General features: G+C 45.9%; 1 protein-coding gene across 1 annotated transcript in view; it reads left to right on the forward strand.

Annotated features, from left to right (window-relative positions):
• Nucleotides 1-7,314, forward strand: part of LOC112992429 (alpha-2-macroglobulin-like protein 1) — a 48,097-nt gene extending 40,783 nt beyond the window's left edge. The window contains exons 42-50 of the mRNA XM_064518324.1: nt 2,803-2,965; nt 3,612-3,826; nt 4,038-4,253; nt 4,755-4,879; nt 5,281-5,371; nt 5,810-5,878; nt 6,110-6,212; nt 6,305-6,346; nt 6,438-7,314. Coding sequence (XP_064374394.1) covers nt 2,803-2,965; nt 3,612-3,826; nt 4,038-4,253; nt 4,755-4,879; nt 5,281-5,371; nt 5,810-5,878; nt 6,110-6,212; nt 6,305-6,345 — 1,023 coding nt within the window. The 3' untranslated portion in view covers nt 6,346; nt 6,438-7,314. The remainder of the gene's footprint in view (nt 1-2,802; nt 2,966-3,611; nt 3,827-4,037; nt 4,254-4,754; nt 4,880-5,280; nt 5,372-5,809; nt 5,879-6,109; nt 6,213-6,304; nt 6,347-6,437) is intronic.
• Nucleotides 7,315-10,413: the final 3,099 nt, after the last annotated feature.

Below are 10,413 nucleotides of genomic sequence, written 5' to 3' on the forward strand. Positions count from 1 at the left end.
AAGTGAAAGAGCAGTGCTTTTCATTGTGGTTGCAAGCAATGGGCATAGAAGAAAGGGAGACAGCTGGAAATGAACCTTCTTCCTCACAACAGATCCTTTAGATTACCTTTTTACACCATAAGGGCAGTCAAGCATTGGAACAGGTTGCCTAGAGAGGTTTAGCAATCTCCATCCTTGGAGGTTTCCAAGACCCAACAAGATATATATCTGAACAGCCTAGTCTGATCTCATAACTCACCCTGCTCTGAGCAAGAGGTTGGATTAGAGGTCCCTCCAAACTTGAAATATTTGATTTGGTGATTCTGTGAAGTGTCTGAGTTTCAGCTTACTTGCATGGAGGAGGCTTTTTGTAAAACTGGATCACAAATATTTGACATGTATTGTGCTCCACAGCAGAATGAAACACAAGGACAAGGACTTTCATCTTAGTAGTGTAAAAACAAAATTAAAGAAGAGTTTGTAATAGATCTTTAAAGCTGGTTTTGTAATTTGAGAAGGAAAGCAGGGAGTTCCTGAAAAGAAACCAAATTGTGCTCCAGATCCATGAGAAATATCCCCAAAAGCAGACAAACAAAACCTCAAAGCAGTTTGCATGATGAATCAGTGGATGCTGCTGTGTCCAGTGAATCCACAGAGGTTGACCAGTGTTCTGATCTTTGTGATGTTAGAAAATCTAAGCTATCACAAGGCAGGAGACCTCATGGAATTCCTCATGCTGAAGAGAACTTGACAAGAGTATTTTTATCTCGGAAAGATTTGTCCATGGAGTGAGGGATGCTTTGTTACAGCAGAAGTTAAAGAAATTGTTGGTCTGAAAGTAACCAGACAGTTATTCAGTTGGACACACATGCAAAGACCATTGTTTTCAGATAAAATGTTCAAGACAATGAAAAGGCAATCACAAGTAATGACAGACAAGCAGTTTAAAACATGTCTTACAGTGATCATCTTGGTCCTAGAAAGGAATTTGCTGAGTAGGTCTGTGGTTAGATAAAGTAGGAAAGATAAAACCTGTTATAGCACCCAGGAAGTTTCATTGATAGGATTATAAATTGTTTTATGAAGAATACACAATCTCTGCATGTCAAAATCCTGAGAAAGAGTTTGAGGATGTCCTCCAAAGGTTAATGCACTCAGTGTGGTTCAGAGAGAACTTACTTTCCCGTACAAACATACCTAAAAGATTCATGAAAGCCATTTAGGTATTGAAATATTGGAAAAAGGTTGGAGATGTTTTACACAGTCCTGAATAAATTTATATTAAGGCATGCTTTGTATGACAAAAATCAAGACAGACTCAAAGAGGCCTCCACCCCCATGTCCCTTGGAACAAACTAGATTGTTTATGTTGGCTGGGAAAAAATAGCATGTTATAGAGAAGCAGTTCCTTAGCTGGCACATGACTGCTTGCAGGGTAGCTAAATGTTTCTGTACAGTATTCAATTAGGACTGCTGCTGTCAACAACACGATGAGTGCAGTAAGTGTGAAAACATTTCCACTAGAGTGCCACTGTCAGTTCTTGTGTTAACTTCACCAGGAGACACAAGAGCCGGAAGGGTAATAATACATATCAGACTATTCCTAGACAAGGTATTAAGATGTATGATAATAGTTGGCACTTCATAGTTGGTACTTCAACTGTTTCCACTAGAACTGTGGTAGTTGTATAAAGACCAGTGCTATTTACCTCAATTTTAACCATCTGGGAAAGTGATTTAAGAAATAAAATGAGTAATAAGGGAGCCCTTGAACAAATGCCACGGACTTGCTCTAATCCATTCTTAGCTCTAGTCATTTACAGAATACAAATGTTGCTGTACTACTTGTAGATATTACATTTAACAGCAGAAAATTGGGATTTTTTTAAATGATGGGAGCTTAGCTTAGGTATCCTGCTTTGTTTTACCAGAAGAGAGCAAACAAAAAAGCAACAGTTTGATCCTGGAAACATTTGGTATTTGATGTGTAGATAAAATTAGCATCTCTGGGAATCAGCGCCTGCATCCAGCAGTACTACTCCACTGTCTAGAAAGCACCCAAATGACAGAGACATTACCTTTTCTCCCTTCTAGAAGGGAAAGAGGTGAGGAGCATGCCATGTGTTAGAATAAATTTTAAATGTAACCTTTGTTTGATCCTCACTGTACCTGAAAAGAGGCCACTGGAAGAGGAGGACCACAAAGTGCTGGAGATGCACAAAGACAGGACAGGCAACCACTGTGAGCCTTTGGCTCATGCTTGGAACAGTATTGCTGAATGCTGGAACACAATGCTGCTGAGACCAGTGGATTTACTTCCTCCTGCTAACAGCGTACTGATGTTCCAAGGAAATTGGAAAATCCAAGTGACCTTGTAAGGCACTGTAGAGGTAAATCGAACACAGTAATCTTGGCTACCAGGCTAGGTATAAGGATTTGGAATTGTTTGTTACTGCTTTGGTTATATTCTGACTTGGAAAGTAAGATGTGGCGGTGATGTTCCAGCAGTAAGAAGGTTCATTTCACTGACAGAGCACTGCTGAAGCCTGTGACCAGCTAAGAAGAGGTAGCCAGGAGATCTCTGTCAAGCACCTTCTCTGTCAAGCACTTTCAGCATAGAGCTGGAGACACACTGCTTAGTGGTGCTGCAGTGAAATAAAGGGAAGAGTGTAGGCTCCACCCCACCAAGACACATGTTTGAATGTAGGAGGTGTTTTCTATGCCAACATATGCTAATGCATCCTTTTGCTTGAGTACCTTGAGTTTGCCTGCCACATGTATGTGTATGTGAGTGACCAATGTCAAGGTATGTCTTCTCTGCAGAGCAAAGTGGTGCGTAAGGCTCTGGGCTGTATCACTCCTTCTCTTCGCAAAGCTACCAGCACTTATACACAGGCCCTGCTGGCCTACACCTTCGCCCTGGCTAAGGACACTCATCACACGCAAGAACTACTTGCTGTACTTGATCAAAAGGCAATCAGAGCAGGTATGGGAGCCTCAGTGCCAGGTGAACATCAGAGAAGGGACAGTTAGCCTTTATGAGGCCTTGCTCGCACACAGACTGAAAGGACCATAGCCTCACCCCTTGGAGTCTGGTGTTTCAGAAAACCAGTCTGCAAACAAAGTACCTGCTGTCAGTACTGTGGTGTGAGCACCGATTTATTTCAAATCTCTAGCCTGGGTTCGGGCTTCCTGAAGTGGAGGTAGGGCCATGGGAAAAGTGGGGTTTCTTATGCAGGATTGCAAAGTGCCAGAGCAGTAGGCAAGCTACCCCACCTCTTGTAGTGCCTGACCCTCAGGACTAGCTAGTGCGTAGCTGGCTAGTATCAAGTAGCTAGCAGGCCTGGCAAATGAGATAGTGGAGGAACGAGATAGCTGGGAGTTACCATGTATGCAGATAATTGGCATATTAGTTTTTGGTCATCACCTTGAAAAATTTAGTATGTAATATGGAGTGCTGGGTATTGCAGAATAGATGTTGCATACATGGGATTGGGATTCACCCAGTGATGTGTATAGCCAAGAGGTATATTTACTCAATGGTCTGTGTGCACCCTAGCCACAGTGCTTCCTAGGCCTGAGGATTTTTTTCCTGATAGTCCTCAGTGTTATCCACTCTCTTCCTTTTTCAGGTGGGCAGATCCATTGGAGTCAGACCCCATCCAAGGCACCCAGCACTAGCCCTTGGTCACAGCCGCTTTCTGTAGACGTGGAGTTGACAGCCTATGTCCTCTTGGCTCTGCTCTCCAAGCCAAATGTCACAGGGGCTGATCTCATCACAGCGTCTGCCATTGTGGCCTGGCTCAACAGGCAGCAGAATGCATATGGAGGGTTTGCCTCAACACAGGTAACACAGGGTTGGGGAAGGCGGTATTGCTTGAGAAAGGATGCAGGATCTGCAGGATCTGTGCCAATGTGATTGTTAACAGTATGAATGCTTTGAGGATAAGGCCCTTGTGCACAGACAGCCTCAGGAGGGTGAGTTCAAGTGTCTCAGAGCTGCAGGTCTGTCCTAAAAGGGCAAATGTGCAAACATGGAGTTGTTTCTTCTTCTTCAGGACACAGTAGTCGCTCTGCAGGCCTTGGCCAAGTATGCAGCGCTGACATACAGCACCAAAGGGGTTGCAGAAGTGAGGGTGAAGTCCCAAAGAGGCTTTGGGCGGAAGTTCCAAATCTCCCATCAGAATCGGCTGTTGGTGCAGGAGGCGGCACTGACAGAAATCCCAGGAAAGTTCTCTGTGCAAGTCCGTGGCAGCTGTTGCGTCTTCACCCGGGTAGGTTGCCCCCATACCACAGACTGTGCTATGTCAGCCTGTTGCTCATTATCTTATCAAATAAAAGTCTTCCTTGCAACTGCATACCAGGAAACATGCATTAACTAGGCTTCAGTCCCAGCCTGTCCACACTGCAATAAGCCTACATGGCATGGGAGACAGATACAGTGTGTCCAATGGTGAGGGCAGTGATCCTTCCATGGCTCCTAGGGTATCAGTGAATGGAAATCTTGCATAGCGGTTCCAGTGCTGTGTGCCTGACCAGTTTCAAGCAGAAGGAGAGGAGAAGGAACCCCTGCTGGAAGGATCACGAAAGTTTTCCATTCTGAGGGATCTTTATTTCTGGTACTGGAAGGAGTGTTAGTCTTGTTCATTGTGTATGGTTTATCCAGTAGCTGACTGTGGTCCTTAGCTTAAGGATTAGAGTAGTCAGTGAAGAGGTACGATAGGTGATATTGAACTAATTATCCATGTCTCATTCTCTCTTATCTCTCCCTGCAGATGGTGCTGAGGTACAACACACTGTCCCCACAGACCTCCACATCCTTTGCCTTGCAAGTGAAAACCAAGCCAGTCAATTGCACCAAGGATGATATACGCTCTGTTACTGTCTATGTCAATGTCAGGTGACTCCAAAGACACAGCCCCAGTTGGGAAGGAAGACCAGGCATGGCTGGACAGCTGAGGGGGGGGCTTCTTGGCTGCAATGGAGGCAGCAGATACTTTGGGCAGAAGGTCCAGAGGGTGCATTTGGCAGATGGAAGGGGTGGGAAGGAAAGATACAGGCATCTTTGGGGAAGAGTTTCTAAGGGGTTTGATTCTTGCTGGGGAGAGGAATAGTAGTAGTCACCTCAGATTAAGGGTGCTCAGAGCAGTGCAGCCATCTTCTGTCCCTTGTGAGAGGAAGTGTGGCTGTTCTGGCCCCAGTCCTAGGTGGGCCACCTGGCTCAAGGTCCTGCACATATTATATGGTGGTGGGAAGGAGGAGCTAGGAGGGACCCTCTGACTATTTGATTTTCTTCCCCAGCTACACTGGGAGCAGAGCCACTTCCAACATGGTGATCGTGGAGGTCTCCCTGCTGTCTGGATTCATCCTGGCTCCAGGATCCAGGACGTCTGTAAGAAGCCTGGAATCAGGATAATCATGTGGTGTCAGTGGGACCATTTGTGCCCCAAGGGAGAGGGAGGTTATGTAGAAAGGGTTTGCCTGTCTCTCTCTTGAACAATCTCACCATCTTTTCCCATCTGCCACTGAACTAAACATGAACATTTATTGTCAACTCCTTTCTTGTGCCTTAAGGGTGGTGATCCTTCTGGCCCAATTGGCTCAGCACATTCTTGACAGCTGTCTAGGCTATGTTCCTGTCCTTGGGTCTTGCAGGAGCTGAGTGGCCCTGCAGGAAGCTCAGCCTGGAAGGGGTGAGAGCCCAACATAAGTCTGGAAATGTGTGGATGAGAACCTGCCCATTCAGTCTTAGATAAACCTTGCTGGGATGTCTCACACTTGCCTTTCCAAAAGACCCAAGTTAGTTCCTTCCTCTGCTCTCCTATCCCAGTTGCAGCACTGGCACCTAGTGAGAAGAACTGAGGAAACTCAAGCAGGTGTTGCCATCTACGTGGACAAGGTATGTGTGTGCTGCTGGAGAAGCTGCAGGACAGGAGTGGAGGACATTAGAAGAGCTGTGTGGAGAATCCAGGGCTGTGATAGTAGGAGGGATTGTAGGATATTCAAGATTCATCTTGAGGTCCTGTCTTTGACTCCACAGAGTTGTTACTGCCTATATTTAGGATCAAATTTAGGTGAAGAATAATGGACACAGCTCCTAAGTGAACTGTCATTTGCCCTTCTCCTCCAGCTGAGCCATAAGTCTGAGACATATGTCCTGCATCTGGAACAGGAGATTGGGGTGACCAACCTGAAGCCAGGGCATGTCAGGGTCTATGACTACTACCATCCAGGTGAGTGTGGAACCATGGGGCATTAGGGCTGGCTGGGACTTTGTGCTTGGCTCCATGCAAGGGTAACTTAGGTCTCTCCTGTCCTGTTGCAGAGGAGCAGGCCCTGACTGATTATAATGTTTTCTGCAGCTGAGGTAGGTGTGAGCCCCACCAAGATTTTTGCTGCTCCCTTCCTCAACCGCTGTACAGATCTAGCAGCCTCATGAAGTTTTCTCTACAACCCAGCCATTTCGTCCTGCCCCAGGGGAGCCCTGTGTATCTCTGATTCAGCATGTTCCCTTCATCTAGGACGGCATCAGAATTCCTTAGGCCTCCAGGGACTTTACTCTCTGCCCTCTGTTTTCTGGACTCTGTAGTGTTGTCTTTGCTGGATTGCCCTGTAGGCCGGACATGAAGTGCTTGCCACGTGTCCTTGCTGTGAAAAGTCACGTGCTCTTTCTGGGACTCTCCACAGGGATATCTGGGCTGGTATAGTGCATGGCTCTGCCTGCCAATGGAGTGACAGTGCTTATAGGCAGTTTGCACTGTTCTGGAAGAACTTCCAAGCAGAATTCATGGTCCTACTTTCAGCTTATGCGATTTGGCTATGGAGAGTTTCAACTCTTCTTGGGGAGAGGCTGAGACATAACAAAGACACTTGATCAAACCAGAGAAACACTTTCCTTGAGAGTCCTTAGTGAGGGCTCCCAAGCTGTCTGCATCCCAGAGTTAATCATTTGGGTTATATTATTTTCTCTCTGGGATACTCCCTCTCCCTGCCCTCATTCCTCCAGGCATCTAGTCTGCTCTCTTACTGTCCATTGTTTCAGCCCACAGGGATCCCAGTAGTGGGAGATGCCCCAGATCAGCAGGGCTGCTGCATTGTTGCTTCTGGGATGATGGGGCATATGTCTCCTGGAAAGTCATGCCTCAGTGGGCTTGGGATATTGGTCCTGGGGCAGATCTCAGGTTGGATTTCAGGATTAAACCCAGCCCAAGCCTTGTTCCTCATCCTGACAGACATTTCCTGGTGAATTTTTTTGGGTGTTTGATTAATTCTGATTGTTTTAATTCAGGGATTTTCCTGCTTGTAAAAAGAATGAAAATAAAATATAAATCATGAGTGTGGGTACTGTGGTATGTGTTTGGGCTCTGTGGGTGCAAGGCGGAGGTGCCGCCCTGACCCCTGGAAGGGACGGATACACAAATACAACGCACACAAGGATCGTTAGAAGGCGTTTATTACCTCTGTGTCTATGCGGGTGTTCCCCAGTGTTATCCCGATTGAGGCAATAAGAAGACTGGAGAGTCCATGGCACCGCTGAGCATCGGTCCATGGCGAGGAACCTAGGGAAGGGGAACTAATAGGTTTTTATGCAACAGGAGCATGTGCAATAAGCAGAATTACATTATGATCATGAAATGACTGTGTGATACTATAGCTGCTAAAGCATGCCAAGCTAGGGGTTGTAACAGATGTGCAGGACAGTTTATACTGTTTCTTTTCCCTCCTGGGACAGTCTGCCTAGTTCTCATCGCCTATCTCCTCGACATTCTTCTGCATTACTCCATACAGGCTCTGTAACAGAGGAGTTGCCTTGGAAGAGAGTGCAGAAGCAAACTGTTACAGAGACAGTGTAACTAGCTTCTCCCAGGACTGAGTTTCACTCCAGCAGCACTGTGCAATCACCAGTATAGGATGTGGACGATAGTCCTGCTTGGAGGCTGATCCTGCTGAGCATCATCTACCACCATCTAGCATGGATGTAGCTGAGCAATAAGTATTGATTGATTCTGTAGTTTGCATTACTGTAAGGTATGTAAGGGTGTAACATACACCCTGCTATATGTTGCACAGTTTAGCTTCTGTCCTCCCAGCACAGAGAGAGTGAGGGGAGTGATTCCAGTTTCTGCAGCTTCTGTGAAGCTGCATCTTTCCAAAAGTTGCCTGAGCAGAGGTAAAAGCCAAAGTGGGGCGTGGGGTTGCCTTTTTCTCTTTGTTCTTGTTCTATCTCATCTGCCTTCAGAGGACACCTTCTCTGGGATCATCCTTGCACCAACACCTGCAGGTAGTAATGCCAGCTATATACATAAACCACACCCTAGCTCCCAGGAAACTGGCAATGACCTCACCTCTCCTTCAGAACTTTCTTTCTGCTTTCCATGATCCTGCTCTTGGATGCTGAGTGGCAGAGAAACAGTCACCTATTTTGAAGCAGCTGTGTGCAGCTGAAATGCCTCAGATGCCTTTGAGGTGGCAGCTGGACTGCCTGTCACCTAGAATAAGCTGAGCTGAGCTAGGGTTAGTGGCCTAGAAGAAAGTCACAGTGTGCCTGGGAGCCTGCCACCTTCTGAATTAGTGCTAATCTCAGGGTCATTTCTCAAGGGAAGAGAGGAAAGCATTCAAGTTTGACTCCTTTGCTCCTTCCTGCCCCTTGTCAGTTCAGGTTTCTTGCAGCAGTGCCCCTTGGGTGAAGCACAACGACATGGAGCAAAGCTCAAAAGAGTTGAAATGGGGCATTTGTAGTTCAGCTGAACCCAGCTGGGCTTTCAGATAATCACATGGGATATTTGAATCGAAGAGTTACAAAGAACTCCAGCTATAGCAAGAATTCACAGGCCAAATGCATAGCGAGGGAGAGAGAGAGACCAAAAGGAGGTAAGCACACAGGTGTGGAAGTGTGTGAGGAATGTGTGAGTGAATGCATTAGGAAAAATACTGTGATATACACTGTAATAGAAGAGGAATCATCCATGAGCTTTTGGATTGCCAGTTTTGGATTTTTTTAGCTGGCTGTATCCTCCCTTTGCTGTGTGCCCTAATGTCTGAACCAGAGCAATTGGTTGAGGATTAGAGATGTCACAATCTGGTGGAAAAAACAGCATTTTATGGGAACAATGGGAGGGTCTGCTCCTTACCCTCCTGTCCAACCACATGAGCAAAGATCAGTCAGCTTTGTGCTTCACTATATCTTGTGTTAGCTCCTTTCCCAGTCTGTTCCATGCAGTACCATGAGAAAGGAGGTGGAAAGACCCAGGAGGAGTTATGCTGTGGAGAAAAGATGTTTTCAGGACAGGATTTTCCTGAGGATACCAATTTCTCTGAAACATTTTTAAAACTGCTTTGCAAGTACTGCAGCTTTCCTTGCAAATGCCTTCTCTCCCCCAGACATTGTCTCTAGCCATGTCTGTGCCCTTGCTGACATTAAAAAAAAAAAACAACCCGGAACTGGAGCCCATCAGATGTGCACCTGCTATTTGTATTTGTACTTAGAAAGCATCACTAGTAGAGCTTGGGCTTTTATGGAGAGGGAACAACCTCACCTATCATAACAATGCCACAACATTCTGATTGTCTGTTTTGCAGAGTTTAACAAAGTACAGGCAACAGATCTGATAAAAGTCCTTGTGTTCTGAAATAGATGTTTATTGAGAAAGTAATTGCTGGAGCAGTCATGCACACACATGAATTCCACCTGTTCCTTGTTGAACCCAAGAGGGGTTAGCTGATACCTCAGCCCATTATTTCAGGAGGAGTTTACACAACGCCCCCGCTCATATGTGTATGTGTACACACACTGTGTAAAAATTGAATGTAGTGACAATTTTGACTCAATATCCATTGCAATTTCTATGCCCACTTTTTTAACAACTCTTCTGGTTCTTTCAAAATGTTCTTTCTCTGCCTTAAACTGTAATACCTGTGGTGTCTGGCTATTAGAGAATATTTAGAGGGAAGTGGCTGCGTTCCAGAGAGAATTTAAAGACAGAGAAATAACACTTTGGTGCAAAACCCACTGATTTCTCTGTGGCCTAAATATCCCCCTCACTGCCTAGAACAGGAGTAGATTTCATCAAACTGAACATCAAACTTGTCTTTTTATCCTTGGGAGGTGAAGGTGATTCACCCTGCAGACTTTGTAGTGTGCACACTTCCATCTAGCTTGGGATCAGGTCCACTACCTCAAAGTCAAGGACTGACTCTCTGCCTCCAGAGAGACACATCCAGCCTCAACTGCTTGCAGACCTCTTGCCTGTTCCTTGACCTAGTGGTCAGTGGTTCCACAGGTTGGGGAAGGATCACGGCACAAGACAGTAGCCAGGCAGAGCGTGCTTTCCCACAGGTTTTAGTGAGTACAGAACCCTGCTTAGAGGCACTCACTTTCTGGCCCTCTCCTTCTGGTTTTCACACTTGAGCAGCTGGCTATCATGATCGTAATGG

The sequence above is a fragment of the Dromaius novaehollandiae genome, chromosome 1 (genome assembly GCF_036370855.1).
Source record: "Dromaius novaehollandiae isolate bDroNov1 chromosome 1, bDroNov1.hap1, whole genome shotgun sequence".
In the NCBI taxonomy this organism is placed as follows: domain Eukaryota; kingdom Metazoa; phylum Chordata; class Aves; order Casuariiformes; family Dromaiidae; genus Dromaius; species Dromaius novaehollandiae.